We start from the raw sequence: 20,514 nt of genomic DNA, 5'->3' as shown, positions 1-20,514 counted from the left end.
CACAGCAGTTAAGTTTGCATGTTCCACATTGGCAGCCCCAGGTCCGCGGGTTCGGATCCCGGGTGAGGACATGGCACCACTTTGCAAGCCATGCTGTGGTAGGCGTCCCACATATAAAGTAGAGGAAGATGGGCACAGATGTTAGCTCAGGGCCAATCTTCCTCAGCAAAAAGTGTGGGTCTTCTGATCTCTCTCCATCCGCAGCTGCCTGCTCACCCTCTGCACAGGACCAGTCCTGCATCCCTCTGGAGGGGCAATGAGGTCCTTCTCTACTGGGGACAGGGGTGGGTGGGGAGAGGGATGACCGCAGATGATGCTGACGTCAGGCTGGCCCTGCCCCCTGACAGTCACTGGCTGTCACTCACACAGCCTGTGTTAAACACCATTAAGACTATACATCTATGGGCAATATAACAATATATTTCAAGACCTCATAAAAATGACTTTGGGAGACCAGCCCCGTGACATAGTGGTTAAGTTCACGCACTCCACTTCGACAGACCGGGATTCATGGGTTCAGATCCTGGGCGTGGACCTATGCACTGCTCATCAAGCCATGCTGTGGTGGCATCCCACATGGAAAATGGAGGAAGATTGGCACAGATGTTAGCTCAGCAACAATCTTCCTCAAGCGAAAAGAGGAAGATGGGCAACAGATGTTAGCTCAGAGCCAATCTTCCTCACAAAAAAAAAAAAAAAAGACTTTGGCTTATTGGCTGTTCTGTATTATCCACACTACTGTTTCCTTCTTATAGTAAAGACAAACGGAGGTAGTCTTTATAGTACAGCACATCTGGCTATTTTAATCATGTTGCTTGGGTCTTTTCCCTAAGAAAAAGGGATGCTCTTGTGCACTTTCCTGATTATGGTCACATTGCCGTTCCTTCCAAGTACAGCAGAAGGCAAGTGTCAGCTTGTACCACAGGAGGCAACTGAAGCCTGGAGTGGGTCAGGACTTGCCAGAAAACTCACCCAGGAGGAGAAAAAACTGACCTTCAATCCTGCCGTGGCCAGAGACTCTTGTGCAGTTTTAGTTTCTACAACAGCTGGGCTGGGTATCTTTCTCCAGGGGAGAATCGAGGTTCAGGGAGGGCCAACAGCCTTCCCGGCTCATGCAGACAGTACGTGAGAGATGCAGCGTCTCTGGGCGTCTCTGATCCAAAGCCCCGCCCTCGAGCCACCCTGCACAGGGAGTTACGCTTAAGTTACCCTGGCAAGACTTGAACCCGGGTGTGTCTGGTTCTGCTGCTGCACCTTCCCACCACCCAGTGTGGCCTCCCTGTCTAGTGAAGAGCAGGGCAGCGTCCACTCTCAAGAGACCCAGGTGTCCCTTAGTAATGGCTCTTTCTGCTGGGAAGTCCTTCTACACTTCTGGCCTAAGTGACCCATTCCTTCTCATTCAGACCCAGTGAGAGGTGAGGGAACAAAGCCCTTTGAAGGTCAAAATCCCAAGACAGGGCAGCTGGGGCTGCCCTTCCCCGGCCACCCCGGCCCAGGGCATCTGGCCACAGCTGCCAGTGAGGTCAAGGGCTTCATGACCATGGAGGGGCGCATAGGTGCGTGGTAGGAGGCGACATTGCAGTGGGCACCCACACTGTCATTCATTCGACAAGTACATGAGTGCCCACTCTGTGCCAGGCACTGCCCCAGGGGCGGGGGTTAAAGGCAGTGCAAAAACAGAAGAAGGTCCTGTTCTCAGGGAATTCACATTCTGGTGGGGGAGACAGTGGTACGGATGAACAGGCTCATCCTGTAAGCTCAGGCAGTGTCACATTGTCCGAAGAAAGCAAAGCAGGCTGTGGGGGAGGGAATGCTGCTGTTGGAGGAGAGTGGTTGTGAGGCCTCTCTGCAGAAGTGACATCTGAACAGAGGCCTGAAGGAAGTGAGAAGGAGTCCCAGAAGTCGGAAGGAAGAGGTAAGGCGAGAGCAAAGCCCTGAGCAGAGACTGTACCTGAGGCCTTCCCAGAAGAAGAAGGAAGGAGGCCAGGGTGGCCGCCTGCGAGCCAAGGCCAGAGCGGTAGGAAATGAGGTGGAGGAGGACCGGTGACCAGATGGGCAAGGCCATGGAGGCTGTGACAAGGAAACTGGATTTTATTCTAAGTTTGATGGGACAACGCCAGACATTGTAAAGGATCACTCAGGTGACTGTGTGGTGACCAGCCCAAGACGGGTAAAAGGGAGAGCAGGAGACCAGATAGGAGGTTGTTGCAATAGCCCAGAGAGGAGACAATGGGAGAGGCAGGAAATATTCAGATTCATAATCTATTTTGGCAGTAGAGCTGATAGGATTTGCTGATGAATTGGAAATGGAGAGAGAGAAACGGAGGTCAGGGGTGACTCTCAGTCTTTTCGGGGAGAGCAGATCAACGGTGGTACCACCTACTGAGCAGAATGCAGGGGTAAGGGAATAATCGAGAGTTTCGTGCATGTGACGTTTCAGATGTCCATTGGACATCCAGTGGGCGTGTCACATAGGCAGGCATTTAGATGAATCTGGAGTGGAGAAGGGTGGTCAGGGCTGGAGGCAGGATATGGGGAGCCATCCACATATGAGGCCATTGAATGCCCTGGGATTGAATGGGTCCCTAGGGGTGGCTGTGGATGGAGGAGGGAAGGAGGCAGAGTCCAACGCTGAGAAGTAGGTCAGGCCAGAGGTCTGCAAAGGAGACTGAGAAGGAATGGTCACAGTGAGACAGGACGAAATCCAGGAGAAAGGGGTGTTCCAGAAGCCAGATGGTGATCATTTCAGTAAGAAAGGAATGATGGAGAGCAATGCGTCAAATGTTGCTGCCAAATAGAATAAGATGAGCCTGAGCATTGGCCACTGGGCCATTGGGTTTGGCAACTCAGAGATACTTTGTAACCATGGCAAACGGGTTTGGGGGAGTGACAGTAAAAGAGACTGAGTGACCTGCTGAAGGCCATGCAGCTAATACCTGGCTGGGTGGGAACTGAAACCCACGCCTTGGCTCCTAACCATTGCAGTCCACTGCCACCATGGCCATCGGGCACCTCCAATTGTGACTGAGCTGATTTCAACCCACTATTCTCTTCTTGGCCTCGGTTCTGCCATATTCATAAGTCTGCTCTCACTTTCACACTTGTTCTTTATTTCATCACAGGCAGCTGATGTATCTTAGGGTGAACTAAATTGCCATTTTAATAGATCAAAAACACTTGAATGTTGGCAAATAGTATGTTTCAACTGAAACAAGCATAATAGCACTTAGTATCAGCATGGACTAAGTACCCGATAAACACCAGCTGTTACTTTACGTTTCATTCACCCCTTTCTTGGGGTGTTGTTATTCCGCTTTTCCTGGTGAAGAAGGTCAAGCATTTGCCCAAGGACTCGTGGTCACTAAACAGAAGACCAGAAGGGAGCTGTTTCCTGACTCGAGCTCCCTCTCTCCTGACTATGCCAGCATGCTGCTTGTTCCCAGGCAGAAAGAGAGGCCAGTCGCTCTGCCCTGCCCTTCGTGGACCCTCTCCCAGAAGCCTCCTAAGACCTCGTCCCTCCTGCCTAGGTTAGAGTCAGGGAACCGACCTCCTGGGGAGGCAGAAGGAAAAATGCTGCCCAGAGTGCTGAGTCCAGAGCTAGCCCAGGAGGGAAGGGGTGAGGTGCTTACATATAAGGACACGTTTTCCTCTCTCTGCTGGGCCCCCCACATCCCCACATTGCCATCGTCCTCCCACATGCTTCTTTGGGGGCACAACCAGGCCAGCAAAGGACTCCGGCCCTGGGGCCCAGATCTAGAAATGGAGTTCAATTTCATCACAAACTGATTAAAATAGACAGAAAAGACAAGCTGCTGTTAAACTTTTATTACTATTATTTTTATCCCCTGGGCAGCGTGTGAGCACAAACCTGGTTCTGATTAAGCACGTGGTCCTTGCCGCGGTTCTCACGGAGGTCTAGTGGCTCGTGATGCACGCACAGCCCCGTGGGCGGGGGTGGAGGGGCTGCAGAAGGGAGGGGGGCTCAGTCGCACCCTGTAGGGCTCCACATCTGGGGGTTGTGTCTGGCTTGAAAGGGAAACTTGAGCCCCTTTCCTCATGGCCAGATGGAAAGATAAGCTGCACGGAATTTCTAAAAACAAGGCTCAGAGCACATGACAGGGTAGTGTGTTGACACGTCAGTGTAAAGAGCGGAGGGCAGATGCAGAGGCTGGAAACGTGGCTGGGGGCGGTCAGGGAGGGCTTTCTGAAGGTGGAGAGTTTTAAAGCAGACTTGGAAGGAGGCGAGGAAACGTGCTGAGCAGGAGGAGTGAACCGTAAATGGTCATTTTTCTGCCCTCCAGAGCAGTGTCACACTCATTCTCTCCTTTGAGCCTCCTAACACTGTGAGACAGAGAAAATCAGTGTCATTCCCTTGGTACCGAGGTGGAAATAGAGACCCAGTACAGTTGACATGATTTGCCCGCAATCCAAAGATTGCTGATGCCAAAGCCAAAACCAGAACACTGCTCTCTCATCCCTACTCTGAGGAACAGGATACCTAGGGAAGCACAGCCCCCCACGACCCCACAAGGAGGGAAGGAATCTCAGTCCCTGTCTCCCTTCTTTCAGGAACCCAGGAAAACTGGGCCTCGAATCCTTTCCTTGCTTATGCCTCAGTTTACCCGTCAGTTTAAAAAACCCTGATCTTTGTTTATCTCCCTCCTCTGATGCCCCAGAACTCACCAGGAGAAAGAGAGCACTGAGACCAAGGAGCACAGAACTCTCGCATGTCCTCTGCCCTCTCCTCCTGTTCCTTAGAAAGGGGGAAAGAAACAAACGTGTGGGTGCGCCTGTCTTTAGAGGGTCATCGGGGCCTGTCAGAAGTGCTGGTGTTGAAGGAAGGGCTCCGGACAAGGGAACTATAGACTTACCCCACCCCCCTGGTTTATAGCATCCTGGTCCCCACATGTCACGGGAGGCGCTGACAGGTTTTCCTGTCTCTAGGAATAGTCCCTGAGACCCTCCCTGTGCCCCATCCCCACCTCTGCATACACATGCACACACACACAGACGCATGCTCGCCCATGTACACATGCATACATGCAAACACGTGCACACATGAACACGCACATATGCATGCATACCTCTGCATACACATGCACACACACACAGACGCATGCTCGCCCATGTACACATGCATACATGCAAACACGTGCACACATGAACACGCACATATACATGCATACCTCTGCATACACATGCACACACACAGACGCATGCTCGCCCATGTACACATGCATACATGCAAACACGTGCACACATGAACACGCACATATACATGCATACCTCTGCATACACATGCACACACACACAGACGCATGCTCGCCCATGTACACATGCATACATGCAAACACGTGCACACATAAACACGCACATATACATGCATACCTCTGCATACACATGCACACACACACAGACGCATGCTCGCCCATGTACACATGCATACATGCAAACACGTGCACACATGAACGCACATATACATGCATACCTCTGCATACACATGCACACACACACAGACGCATGCTCGCCCATGTACACATGCATACATGCAAACACGTGCACACATGAACACGCACATATACATGCATACCTCTGCATACACATGCACATGCACACACAGACGCATGCTCGCCCATGTACACATGCATACATGCAAACACGTGCACACATGAACACGCACATATACATGCATACCTCTGCATACACATGCACACACACACAGACGCATGCTCGCCCATGTACACATGCATACATGCAAACACGTGCACACATGAACACGCACATATACATGCATACCTCTGCATACACATGCACACACACAGACGCATGCTCGCCCATGTACACATGCATACATGCAAACACGTGCACACATGAACACGCACATATACATGCATACCTCTGCATACACATGCACACACACAGACGCATGCTCGCCCATGTACACATGCATACATGCAAACACGTGCACACATGAACACGCACATATGCATGCATACCTCTGCATACACATGCACACACACACAGACGCATGCTCGCCCATGTACACATGCATACATGCAAACACGTGCACACATGAACACGCACATGAACACGCACATATACATGCATACCTCTGCATACACATGCACACACACACAGACGCATGCTCGCCCATGTACACATGCATACATGCAAACACGTGCACACATGAACACGCACATATACATGCATACCTCTGCATACACATGCACATGCACACACAGACGCATGCTCGCCCATGTACACATGCATACATGCAAACACGTGCACACATGAACACGCACATATACATGCATACCTCTGCATACACATGCACACACACACAGACGCATGCTCGCCCATGTACACATGCATACATGCAAACACGTGCACACATGAACACGCACATATACATGCATACCTCTGCATACACATGCACACACACAGACGCATGCTCGCCCATGTACACATGCATACATGCAAACACGTGCACACATGAACGCACATATACATGCATACCTCTGCATACACATGCACACACACAGACGCATGCTCGCCCATGTACACATGCATACATGCAAACACGTGCACACATGAACACGCACATATACATGCATACCTCTGCATGCACATGCACACACACACAGACGCATGCTCGCCCATGTACACATGCATACATGCAAACACGTGCACACATGAACACGCACATATACATGCATACCTCTGCATACACATGCACACACACACAGACGCATGCTCGCCCATGTACACATGCATACATGCAAACACGTGCACACATGAACACACATATACATGCATACCTCTGCATACACATGCACACACACAGACGCATGCTCGCCCATGTACACATGCATACATGCAAACACGTGCACACATGAACACGCACATATACATGCATACCTCTGCATACACATGCACACACACACAGACGCATGCTCGCCCATGTACACATGCATACATGCAAACACGTGCACACATAAACACGCACATATACATGCATACCTCTGCATACACATGCACACACACACAGACGCATGCTCGCCCATGTACACATGCATACATGCAAACACGTGCACACATGAACACGCACATATACATGCATACCTCTGCATACACATGCACACACACAGACGCATGCTCGCCCATGTACACATGCATACATGCAAACACGTGCACACATGAACGCACATATACATGCATACACACACACATATACACGTACACACATAGACACACAGCCTGAGGAGAGAGACTAGGAGTGTTCAACCTGGCAACGTATTAGAATCATCTGTGGAGCTTCCGGATCATATACCCAGGCCCTGTCCCAGTTAACCAGGCCCAGACCAGTTAAACCAGGATCTGGGGAGTGAGAAACCCAGGTACAGGTGCTTCTCATGTGCAGCCCAGGCTGAGAACCACAGAGGCTGACAAACATGCACTGAGGACTTTTCTATAGCTGAGAGTGACCACTCTGACTGGGGAAAATCCCCACTGTGAGAAAATGAAGTCACCCCCCTCCCTTCCCCTGGAACTTTCTGCTCCTCCATCCCTGTCCACGTGGAACCTGGAGTGTGGGTGACCCACTGAGGAGACAGGACACAGGCAGTGTCGACTCTGGATGGCAGGGACCCCTGACTCACCGTCTGGGGCTCCTTTGGTCGTACGGGAGGTGGCAGAAGGCTGACATGCAGTGGAGAATGGAGGCAGGTGAGGGGGCCAGGTTATCAAGTGCAGCTTAAAAGGACTCCTTCCAGCTTGGTCCCTTAGCCCCATCTGCTGTCATATACTGCTAGGAAGTTCTACTTAAGGCCACATTTAATCGTTCCTGTAGTTACACACGTACAGCTTGTTGCCGACTCTGGAGGCCTGCGCACCTCAGAGCTGCTGGTGAGCCTGGACAGCACCTGTGCTGGGCCTCCACCCCTAGCTCACCCAGCTGACGGAGAGTGGGCATTAGGTTGGGAAGGACGGCTGGTTCGTGTGGAGGGATTTATATGGGCAGATCCACAATCTGGAGCAGGAAAGGGACCCTAATGCCATCTACAAGGGCAATGCCTCCAGATGGGAGCACCAAGAGTCCACGTGCTGGGCAAGTGGACATCCCCAGCCTCTAGTTCTGTGCTTCCGTGCCCACCCCCCAAAGCCCCAGGAGCCTGGTCTAGGAGAGATCCTGTGTTAGCAGCCAGGCTGCCCCAGCCTGGAGGTGGGCACAGCGAGATGGCCCTTCCTCCCCAGCCTAGCCACAGGAATGTGGTCCAAGCCTCAGCTGGAAAGTCCCACCCTCTCCTCCTCCCTCTGAGCTTCCTCTCTTGAGGAGCAGGAAAAGGATGGACCGGAAGGGGCTCTGAGGGGAGGCTCCCTCCCAGCACAGTCCCTGAAGAGAGTTCCTTCTGGGGAAAATGCTGGAGCATAGTGATAGCCCTTCAGCCTGCTGCTGCTTATCCGAGTCCTGGGTGGTTTCCCTGCAACTTCCTCAAGTGCAGGCTCCTTGGGGCCCAGTAAGGGCCTTTTCCGCCCCACCCAGCCCAGCCCAGTGGGTGTTACCTTGCTGCTCCCACCAGGAAGGGTTTCCCCTGGCTTTATGCACACTTTGCATTAACGTGGAGGAGGGAGGGTGGAGGAGAGGCCTGAGGAGTTGCACACCCATCTGTGCAGCGTTTCAGTCCTTCCCAGAAGGCCGCTGCTGCAGGGGTTTACTGGGTCTGCTTTGGGGAGGGTACAGAAGCCCCACAGTGAGTCCAAGGCTCAGTCCAGAGCAAGTGAGGCATGCTGGTCAGCTGCCCAGAGGCCTTCATCTGGTCTGGAGGTCTGACTGTCAGTGCCCACCTGTAGAAGGAAGTCTGAGAACTCAGAGGCTGCAAGCCCCCTCCAGACCATGAGCCCAAGGGCAGGGACCCTGTCCCCTCTTTCCTCTGTGTGAAAGACCCTTCTCTACAAAGAGCAGGCTTTTGGAACTAGAACATTTAGCCCGAGTGAATCAAGACTCAAGGAAGGGGGAGAGGTGAGCAGTGGCCTCGACTCTCCCCAGCCCTGCCAGTTATGTGATTTCTAGCAGTACGTGCCTGCTGCAGAGGGGAAAGCATTAACTAGTTCCCGGGATAGCCCATCCATCCATCTTGCCAGGATGACTGTGTTCTCTCCACCTGATTTATAAGGCCCAGCAGAGCGGACACTCCTTCTTTGGTGCTCTTGTGGAGGACGGTGCCCTGCCGCAAGTGCCAGCTGCTCAGCGGGCACTGGGGGCCTCCAAGCGGACTGGGGAGGAGAAGGGGGAGGGGCTGTAATTTTAGTGGAGGTGGGAGTTTTATTTAGAGGCCTCCTCTGCTCATTTCCTTGGACAGCTGCCCACTGATGTTTGTGGTCACCTGTTTTGTTCCAGGTGCTCCCACCAGTGAGAATGCCAAGGCCGGGGAGCTGAAAGCACGGAGACCCAAGAGCTCTCTTCCTCCTGTGCTAGGAACAGAAAGTAAGTACCTGCTCAGGTTTTCTGGGCAACCCAAGGACCAAGGGCCCGCATCAGAGGCCCCTGGTTCCTCAAAGTCTGGCCTGAGTGCCTTGTGAACTCCTGGTGACCAACAATGTCCTTTTTGCACCCTCTCCCTTCTCTTCCCAACCTCTCCACAGCCTGGTGGTGTTGCACATCCATGTCCACCCTCAGCCTTACTCAGGCCCTTTCTACTTCTCACCACGACCCTGGGAGAGCTTCTCCTGATCTCTCGGTTGAGTCTTTCCTGCCAGGTAGACCTTTCCCTGCTGTAGCTCTGATCTTATCACTCCTGGTGGGGTGCCCAGTGGCTCCAGGGCCTGCCAATCCCATACCAGCGAACCATCACTCGTTGCTGCCCTGGCACAGCTGCCACACACGTGCAGACGCATTCTGACACTGGCCTCAGCCTCTCTTTCCGAGCGCTGCTCCCTAGCTGCTTTACTCCTATTAGATGCTCAAGCCAAACTGAGTTCCTCAGTGTGCACTGGACATCCCCGTGTTCCTTCCTTCATGTCCTTGCTCCCGCACCTCTCTCCCTGGGACACCTCTCTCATGGGATGGACTCCCGCTGAAGAGCCACTTCATCCCTGACTTCGTCCTCGCTTCAGCAAACAGTAACTCTCTCTTGCTGTGAGCTCCCAGGGCACTCACACCTCCCTCTGCCGTTGGCGTCTTCTTCCCAGTGTCATGGTGATGGGATGGGTCTGCCTCTCATCCTCCCTCCACCATTGTAAGTTCCCTGATGGCCGTGACTGGGCCTACTCACACACGCACCTTCTGGGATGACAGTGCTGTCCCTTGCTCACAGAAGGCCCCTATGGGTGTCTGTTAGAATCAAGTTGCAGCTGTGGTATAAACAGCCAAGGAGTGGGGGAGGTGTGATTCTACACAGCTGTCTCCTCTTTCTGGACCTTGATTCCCCTAGGGCCTGCTTACCTATAAGGCACAGCATCTAGGGCCCATGATGCTTTTACAGGCCCACAGAAATGTTTTAATATCTTATAAAATTAGAAGAAAAAAATAAACTTTTAGGTCAAAGAAAATGTTTTGATTCATCATATTGATATGTTCATCTTTATACCAATGCAGTTATAAAATATAATTTATATATGTACGTGTCTGTGTGGATCTATATGTATTTTTCTTCTTCTTTTTTAATGGAGGAAGGGGCCCACAAAGGCAGACTTGCCTGGAGTCCACAAAGGTCGAATGCAGCCTTGGCTTCCCCTGCTCATTAATTATTGGTCTTATTTTGTTAAAACTATGCTTTGAAACCTCTAGTTTTAACAGAAAGTGTGGAGTTGCTTGGACATCCCCAACACACTCTTTCTATGTTTCAAAAAACCAAAGACAAGACAAACTCTTAATTACCCCCACAAACAGAGGAAAGTGACTGAGCTTCATTAATTCAAAGGCTGCTTCTCTTTTTCCGTTACAAGGCAGCATTCTGTGACTTAGTTTTATTCCCATTTCTTCTTTTCAAAGTGGTGTATTTAGCTTCCTAATGATGAGCTGAGGTTCCCCGTGCCTGTCCCAGCTGGGCTGTCGGGGGGTGCTCAGCCTTCAGTATGTTGGGCCAGCCAGATTGGAATTATAATTTCTCGTGGATATTTAACCTCAGTGAGGAACCTCAGACTGTCAAGAGTGGACATGTAATAAGTTGTTGAAAGTGCGTAAATAATTCTAAGAAAAACTTAGTGAGAATGAGTTAATGATTTTGTCTTCCAAAAGGATTTCTTGGGCCCATGATCTATTCTTTTAGGGAAAACGTAAGCGGAAGAGATGTGGGATCTTAGACGAGCATCAAGTGCTTGTGAATTGGGGGTCGGACACGGTTGTTCACCCCTCCTGGGGGCAGAAGCAGGAGTGCATGGAGTTCGAGCTGGGAGGTCAGCTGCCTCCTGTCCTCAGCTCTGGTACATCCATTCCAATGAGATCCTGGGGGAAGTGAGGGGGGGTCAGAGGACAGCCATGAAGGAGAAAAATGAGCTGGAGACTGAGAGTAGACCCCGGACCTGGGCTCTTTGCCCTGGAGAAGAGAAGGCTGTGGAAAACCCCAGTCAAGTTGTCATCATCCAATTCTAGGACAGGAGCTCTCCACCCTGACTGCATATGGGATTCACCTGGGGAGCTTTTAAAAACACTGCTGTCTCAGGGCTGGCCGGGTGGTATAGTGGTTAAGTTCCTGTGCTTCGCTTCGGTGGCGTGGGGTTCACCGGTTTGATCCTGGGTGCGGACCTACATGCTGCTTGTCAAGCCATGCTGTGGAGGCATCCCATGTACAAAATGGAGGAAGATTGGCACAGATGTTAGCTCAGGGCCCATCTTCCTCACCAAAGTAAAAAACCACTGCTGCCTGGGCTGGACCCCAGAATAATGAAATCAGAATCTCTGGGGGTAGGATCCAGGTTTCAGTGTTTGTTAAAGCCCCCCAGCCCTGCCAGTGTCTGGTTGGTCATGCTGGAAACCAGCCGTTCCAGTGCCCCTGCCCTGTTGATCTTGGGAAGCTTAGGGGGTCTCCTCTACTGCCTTCGTTAAGTGTGGAACTGCCTTGAGGCCCCTCATACCCAGGTCCTCAGAGTATCTCCACTGCATCTTTAGGGTGGGGGCAGGGTGCTCTGTGGTGTAGAGGCTGGAAGCCATGGTTCTTACCCCTCCAGAGGGAGCGGGGAATGGGGCTCAGTCAGCAGTGCTGCTTAAGGGAGGGGCAGGGCTGGCAGAGAGTGCTCCAGACACTACTTGTCTGCTGAAAGGGAATTTCACTGTGTAGAAAGCCTTCTTGTTGGAGTCACAGATGGACATCTACTCCCAAAGGAATGGAAGCATGTTTTCCATGCACAGTAATGGCCACTTGGAATCCTTCTGCCGGCCCATCCACCCAGCCCCTCATCACCCCAAGCTGTCCCCCGCTGGGGCACGAGGAACATTGTCAGGGTGGCTCTGGTGCCACTCCACCTGCTGCCGCACACGCGCTCTGGTCCTTCAGAACCCTGCAGAGTTCCCTGGGCGCCTGCAGAACACTGTGGGGCTCCTTCCCAGGAGGCGCCTGAGGAGGCTGCTGTCCACAGATGGGAAATGAAGGGGATGTCTTTGAGGTCTGCACTCCCAGTTCTTTTCTCACTTTGGGGGATAATTTGTATTATTTATTAATTATATAAGTAAATACGCATGCATTTGTGTTTGGACGTTTTAAACAGTATAGAAGTACTCCAAGCACCATGTGAGAGCCCTTCGTCTACCCCCCATTCCGCTCACCTCCTCAGATCTGTTCACAGTTACTTTTTCCTGAGCATTCACATACACACGTGCAAATCCATCCGTTGGGTTTTTCTTCCCACAGAAACGGAATTACACAGTCTCTACACCTCTGCAACTTGCCTTTTCCTCTTAGCCATCCCCAGGCCCAGACATCTCTGATTCCATGAGAAAGCCCAGATTCTCATGTCTCTGAGTGGTCTGGCTGTGTATGTTTCATTTTTGTCAAGGGCTGGGAAGCACCTGATGTAACCAGGAAATCCATCTTCAGGGGAAGGCCGAGTGGTTTCCTTGTCAAACAGATCATGGCCAGTTCTGTCTCTGCATGCCCTCCGCTCGCTGGCTCTGATGTTTGGGCCTGTGAGGGAGCCATTAGGTGGGAGAGGGCACAGTGCTCATCCACACTGTGGCCTGAGAGCCCCGGGGAGCACTGCCCCTGCCAAGCACTGAGGAATATGAGGGAAAAGCCCAGTCAGTCTGCCCTGACCCAATGGGTCGGATGAGAGAAAACTGACAAAAGTGCAAGTTAACCTGCCAGATACCAACTCACAAGTGCGGGAGTGAAGTAGGGTTCTTTCGGAAGATTTCGGAATGAGGAAAGCTCTGGGCTGGGTTAGGAAGGAGGAGAGGAATGCGGTTTGGTTGAGGAGGAAAGATAACATTCCTCTTATGAGAGGGACTGGAGGGAGAAACTGTACAGATGCTAGAATGAATATTTTGGGGGTACCGCCTCAGGGGAGCATCTGCTTGTCATACAGAACGAGAGTTGATTGAGCACCACGCAGCAGGCATCATCTTGGGCACTCAGTCTACGTCACTTCAGGCCAGTCTCACTCAATCAAGGCACAAATAGTTGTTCCCATTTTACAGATGAGCAAAACTGATCCTTCGAGAACTAAATTGTCCTGCCCAGGGTCGCACAGCTAGTGAAATGTGGAACTGTGAGGACAACCCTGCTCTACGCTCCTGTCGCACCATGCTGTGCCTTGCCATAGTCTCAGGGCCATACCTTGTGCTGTCCACACAAGCCTGGGCATCGCTTCCCCAGCCCACTAGTGGGGCGGACGTCTGACTGCCAGTAGAGCTGCGGGGAGAGGGGGATGACAGCTTCAGACTTCCCTGGATCTTGAGACCTGTCAGGGTGTTTGCTGCATGCCACTCTATGGGAATATTTTTATAACTTTATTTTAATATAATTTCAAATTTAGAGAAAAGTTGTGAGAATAGTACAAGAAACTCTTGTATACCCTTTACTTAGATTCACAATTTATTTACATTTTGTTCCATTGTTTTTATCATTCTCTATGTATATACTCATATATATATTCGCCATTCATCATATATATATCATTTATGAATCAGAGACAGCATACTCTTGACCTCGAAATATCTCACTGTACATCTCCTAAGAGCATGACCACAATGCAATTATTAAAATCAAGACATTTTACATTGAACTGATGCTGCTCTTTAATTCACAGTCTATATTCAATTTTTATCAATTGTCCCAATATCTTTTATGGCTGGTCCCTCCTCTGGATGGGAATTTAATGTTAGCACTCCTGGAAAACTTTATATACTCCTCTAGCCCAGAGCGGGTCACCTCCTACCTTTGGAGAAAGAACAGGAGAGAATGGCGTGGGCCTGGGGGAGAAGCATCCAAGACTCCTCCCCTCGAGCTGAGGGGGTGTGGGGAGGCAGCAACACCCTTCTTGGACCTCCAGATGCCCATTTACTGCGCCTGGTTGTGGGGCAGGGCCCAGGCACCGAGCGTGACAAGACAGCCGCTGGGCTAGGGAGCGGGGGTGAAAGGCTTGGTTCTGCCTCTAATTGAACAACTTGGCTTTGGTTAAAGCCCTCCATCCTTCTGGACCTGTCAAATGGGGACTTTGTCCAACTGACCCCAGACCTTTTCCAGCTCTGACATCAGGCCATTTGGTGACCATTCAGGCTTTTCTTTGGGGTGACACAGTTCAGGTGAGGTTGGCTAACTCCCCTTCTTATCATCTGATGTCTGAAGGGGCAGAGTTACAGCAAGCAGGGGCTGCAGTACACAGCAGCAGAAACATCCCAATGGGAAAGAGGCCTTAAGCATAAGGCCCAGGTTTAGGGTGTTCCAGGTGGAAGGGATCTGAATGGGACTTTGTGTGAAAGGCATTAATGGGGCTTAAGAAGTGGTTTTAGAGAATACAGATGAGGCAGTGCCAGTGTGATAACAGACTCAAGGATTCCTCCTGTCAGCCTGTAAAGCTGGTGATCTTTTCAAAAAGAGATAGCTGAGCATCCATAGGGTGCTTTTACAACTTGGGGACAGGAACCAGGGCCCGTCCATCTCTGAAACTTCAGTGCCTGGCCTGAAGTAGGGATAGAGTAAGTATTTGATTTCTCAAATAGATTCATGAGTTCCCCTGCTTTCAGTGTCCCTGCCTCCACTGCCCTTAGGGATTTGGGGATGTTGCAGGTGGAACGCCCCTTTGCATTCCATACCTGGCCTTGGCCTGAGCTTCCACCTCTGACATGGGTCACTTTGGCTGGACTCACCAGATCATGATGCTTTGAGATATCTTTACCTTGGCCTCTCATATATGTCTCTGTCTGAAACCAAAAGTTGTGTCAACTTGAAGTCATCTTTGGATATCAAAATCAATGTCCAGTTTCCCTGAGGGGTTTCTCCAGGATCAAATCTTTCCTTTAAATATTCTCTTCAGGTCATGAGGAATGTTAAATCTGGATAGGATTCAAAGGGCTGAGAGGTTGAGACTTGGCATCAAGACTTGCGTCACAGTGAAAGATGTGGGACTCCAGGAGAGAAGCTGAGATATTTCTATGAATGTCTTTGAAAGCTGGCACCAACTCCCAACCAAAGTATTGGTCTGTGAGGAGTGACAGTGCCTAACTCCACCCTCAACTGCCCATGCGTGTGACCCCGTGACTTCCACCCCTGGGCTGTTGCTTCCAGCTGCTTTCCCCAGCTCTTCCACGGTCTCCCACAAGCCAGTTAAATGGTGGGATGGGTCCTTCCCAGGGATTCCAGTCAAGCAATGCTGGCACTGGTGTCCCATCCATGCTGGGCTGCCTCTTTCCTGACCATCCCAGTGTTATCCTGGGGGCTTAGGGATGGATGTTTGCAGTAACGAGAGGAGCAATGTTCCTCTGGAACCTTCTTATGTGACAGCCTTTGCTATGAGGGGCTGTGTGCAGGAAATTTGCTCAGAGATGTTAATTCTGGGAAAATGACCAATATTTCTCCACAAATCTGTAAGGACATTCTGGAAGGGGTCTGGTGTATGCAGGGGAGTTGTGGGAGGTTGATGTCAAGTCACCCAGAGCCCTGAGCCCCCAGCACGGAGCAGTGGGATTCAGCCTTTCATCCCCAGGTCCCTGCTGCTACCCTGCTGACACAGTCCTGTGGGGTGGGTGCTCCGTCCTCACTTCACCCAGCCTGAGTCCCCTTCAGGAGCCTTTGGCAGAAAGTTAATGCTAATTTTGGGAATCGTGAAGGGTTTGATGTCTATTTTTAGTTAACTACCTAAAAAGGGAAATGTCCCCAGAGAGGCAGAGATCCAGGGACCTCCCTGTACCGAGGCTGTTCACACTACCTCCCTAATTCTCCTTTGCTTTCCATTATCTCAAACCCTTTGACTCCGAGAGACCTTTCAGGCTCTGTAAATATCTCCCAAATGCTTGCTCTGGTCTTTCCGCCCTGCTGATCAACGGGGGAGAGAGGCACTCATGTGCCTTCAGATTGAGCACCCTGGAAACTTCTGTGGGATGCTCCCTCCCAGGGGCGAAGGAAGGTTCACCAGACCAGGACTAGATTAGGGCTTGGGCAGGCTGGGGCAGAAGCAAAAGATGGGTTACCCAGACAACTGGAGGCTGGCCACCCCAGCCCTGCCCCAGGTTTCCCAGGAGCTTCCAGATGCAAAAAGCTTGGTCCATGATGTCTTATGGGGCTACTTCACTTCTTCCAGTCTCAGTCTCTTGTCTGGAGTGGAAGGCTCGGCACCTGGCAGCTTTGATCTAGTTGGTGACAGAGCAAGGAAGCTTCTCTTTTTTCTGGAAAGTTGCACAAGGCTTCAAGCCCCAGGGCTTTGTCTCTCAGCATCAGCGCCCAGGAGTGGGGTGGAGTGTTCTTGGGAATTCCTAGGTCAACAGAGATCCTCAGGGGTTCCATGTATTCCTTTAATAGCTATTTATCAAGACTGCCAGGCTCTGTGCTGGGCACTGGGGGTATTAAAGGTGAACAAGAGATACCTGTTCCTGTGCCCAGGGAGCTTGCAGTGGTGTATGCATATTGGGGCACAGGTTTCTGCAATTGCAAAGCCTTGTGATGAGGGCTGAGATAGAACCATCTTGGAGGGGCAGGAACCCAACCTGGCAGGAGCGATGCGTGAGCTGAGGCCTGTCTGAAGAATGTGCAAAAGTCAGCAAAGAGCTGGTGGCAAAATCCTGGTATTACAGAAACTGAAAGGCATTCAGCGTAGAGTAGAGAGCAGTGCCCCCCAGAAGGTGGTGCAGGGACGAGCAGCATCAGGGTCCCAGGAGGAGGGCTGAGGATCTGTGTTTCTAGCAAGTTTCCCAGGTGATCATAATACATGCTAGATTTTGAGGACCACTGATGTTGAGCATCGAGGGCAAGGGAGAGGGTGTTCCTTCCCCAAGAGGGAAGGCTGGAGATGAGAGCTGGGGACAGATCTCAAAGGCCCTTGTCACACGATTTGGACTCTATCCTAAGAGGCAGTGGGCAGCCATTGGATAGTTTTAAACAGTGCAGTGCCATCAGATTTGCATTTGAGAAAGACCACTTTGACCATAGAGTGATGGATGTATTGGGGTTGGGACAGGGGACCGGAGGCCTAGGAAGTGGTACATTTAGGACTAGAATGGTGACAGTGGGGATGTGGAAAGTGGCATACGGAGGAGGTATTTAGTTGATGGGACTGACAGACATTAGTGACTGGATGTGGGCAGGGAGGGGGCCTTGGGAGAAACAGGGACAAGCAGCATATGGGGAGATCCTGGATTTGGTTTTGGACTTGTTGGGCTTGCAGTATGTGCCAAGGGAGATGATGGGCAGGTCACGGGATGTCTAGGGAGGCTCAGGAGAGGGTTCAGGGCTCCAGGGAAAATAAGGGCAGCAGAGAAAGGGATAAAAAGAGAAACTTGAAGAGCAGTTTGGGGAGCAATGCTGTGCCAGGACCGGTGTGCTGCCTGGGGCTGACTGTCTGGGAGAGGTGACTGAGTGCCTCCTCACAGGGACAGACCCAGTGGCGAAGAGAGGGAGGATGCTCTGCCCTCCTTGCCTGACCTTGTGGCCAGGAGCTCTCATGGGATTTGCAAAGATGGTTGGATTTTACTTTCCTTCTGTGACATTTGTCTCTGACAATGGCTAGTGCAGAAAGTTTGGGGTGTTGGAGAAGGGGATGGGAGACAAAGGGCTGAAAGATATTATAAGATAGTAAGATGGGTGAATCCAGAGGAGAGGAAACTAGTTAGTGACCCAGGAAGTACCGAGAGTTTGGGCACCTGGACCAGCAAGAAGGCTGCCTCCACAGAGGACCTGAGTTGGGAGAAGGAGCTCCAGGTGCAGCATGAGAGCTCTCATGAGGGTAAAAGCTGAACTGACCAACAGTGGGGCATAGTGAATGGGGGAAGGGAAGTATGGAGAAGTCCTCTGGGGAATCTGCTTGGGCATGAGAGCTGTATGGGGGCGTGGTATTGGAGCATGCACTGTACACGATACTATCTTTACAACATCATTTAATTCTTTACAACAAATTCTGTATATTCTTCCCACAGTTTTTGAATGAGGAAACTGAAGCTCTGAGAGGTTAAATGACGTGCTTTAAGTCACACAGCTTAGGGAGTGACAGGGCAGTATTTGAACCCAAGTCCAGCTCCAGAGCCTCTGCCCACTGCATTTCTGCAAAGGGACAGAGGGAGTTTCAAAGACCTGGGTTTGGGGATGGAGCTGAGTGTCAGCTGGAGTGAAGAGGCCACAGGAAGAAAGCAGCCAGACACTGGGCATCAGGAGGCTCAGGGCCTATTTCTAACTCGGCCACGTGTGGTTTTATGACCCCAGCAAGTCATATGACTTTTATGTGACTCCATCTCCTGGAAGCCATGTGGGGTGCCCTGCCTGTGTTTGGCTGGGGTAAGAACCAAATGAGAGAAAGGATGATGAGACTGTGGGTTAGAAACTCAACTCGCTGAGTCCAGCTCTCTCCAAGAAACAAGGTTTTTAGAATCAGGTGACTCTGCTTTCCAGTCCATTCATTGTGTTCTCGTAAGCCCAGAACACAATGAATGGATTTCAGCAGATGGTCGTATAAAATATGTATAGAATAGGATACAGAACATTGTTGACATTTAAAATTGGTTTTACTGTTAGGAATCAAACCAGTTTCAGATGGTAACCAATTCAAACAGCAGACGCTCCAAATTTATAGAACAAACGTAAAACTTTGGCCTGTAATTCCATTTAGCTGTAAGACAGAAAGGTAGGTGTTAGTTTGGGCTCTGCTTCTAGCCACATAGGTTTACCCAGAGCCGCCAAGAATAATATAGTGTGGGACTTTGGGTTATCTGATTTCATGCTGTGCCAATGCCCGCTCCTTATTAACCCCTGGCCCACCACTCCAGGGACTGTCCTCCTCCCTCCCAGCCCTCAGAGCCCATCCATAGATGTGTTAGTCTGCTAGCGCTGCCCTAACAAAGTAGCAGACTGGGTGTTTTAACAACAGAAATGTATTATCTCATGGCTCTGGAGGCTGGAAGTCCAAGATCAGGGTGTCGCGGGTTTGGTTTCTCCTGAGGCCTCTGTCCTTGCCTTGCAGATGGCCGCCTTCTCCCTGTGTGCTCACCTGGCCTTCCCTCTGTGCGTGCATCCCTGGCGTGTCTCTCTGTCTGTCCAAATTTCCTCTTCTTCTAAGGATACCAGTTGGTTTGAACGAGAGGCAACCCTATTGGCCTCATTTTAACTTAATCACCTCTTTAAGGCCCTGTCTCCAAATATAGTCACGTTCTGAGGTATAGGGGTTAGGGCTTCAAACTACGAATTTGGGGGGACACAGCCAAGCCCATAGTAACAGCCCTCCACACAGCTCCTCTGAGCTATGGCTCTCCCTCTCTGCAGGAGGTCAGATCCTGGCCTTAGTAGAAGCCCTTTCTTCTTCCCTTGAGGGCCTCTCTCTTCCAGTTGTGCCCTCTCTCTTCCCAAGAACCCTGGATGAAGAGGGGCAGGGGCTTTGTGGCTCGGCTCATCATGGGTGCTCCCTATCCCCTCCTGTATCCACTCCCGAGGGATCTGGCTTTCCCAGGCTCTTCCCCACTAGCATCTTTGGGCTCTGTCTCTCCACTGAGTCCTAGCCTCCCGCTTTCAAACCTCCTACTTTTCTCTCTCACCTTGGGAAGAAACCTTAGCTTGACCTTTCCTCTTCTGTCACCCTCTTTCTCTTTGTCCCTTCACCTCTGAAGTTCTTGATGGATTAGTTGACTCCCTACCTGTTTCCTTGAGCATCTCCTCTAGGGTGATTTCTGACCCCACTGTCCCACTGAACCTGCCCTCTCGGACACCACCCATCACTCCATGCTGGTCATACCTGAAGCCCACTACCCAAGGCCCATTCTCTTCCAGCCTTGGTTGCAATGACTGTCTTCCCTCCTCCTCTCGGGGTTCTTCCACAGCCCCCCTCCTTCATCCCAACTCCTTGTTGTAAGCTTCGCCTGGGATCAGACCCTGGCCCCTTCTCATC

General features: G+C 51.2%; 1 protein-coding gene across 7 annotated transcripts in view; it reads left to right on the top strand.

The window, feature by feature from the left end:
- The window catches only part of MYLK (myosin light chain kinase), a 260,059-nt gene that overhangs the window by 186,647 nt on the left and 52,898 nt on the right, over positions 1-20,514 (top strand). For all 7 annotated transcript variants that reach the window (XM_070508989.1, XM_070508988.1, XM_014829544.3 and 4 more), the window contains one exon: positions 9,398-9,484. In XM_070508989.1, the coding sequence (XP_070365090.1) occupies positions 9,398-9,484 (87 nt within the window). The remainder of the gene's footprint in view (positions 1-9,397; positions 9,485-20,514) is intronic.

The sequence above is a fragment of the Equus asinus genome, chromosome 5 (assembly GCF_041296235.1).
Source record: "Equus asinus isolate D_3611 breed Donkey chromosome 5, EquAss-T2T_v2, whole genome shotgun sequence".
Taxonomy (NCBI): Eukaryota; Metazoa; Chordata; class Mammalia; order Perissodactyla; family Equidae; genus Equus; species Equus asinus.
The sequence above is the reverse complement of the archived record's forward strand: the minus strand, read 5'-3'. Positions and strand labels throughout refer to the sequence as shown.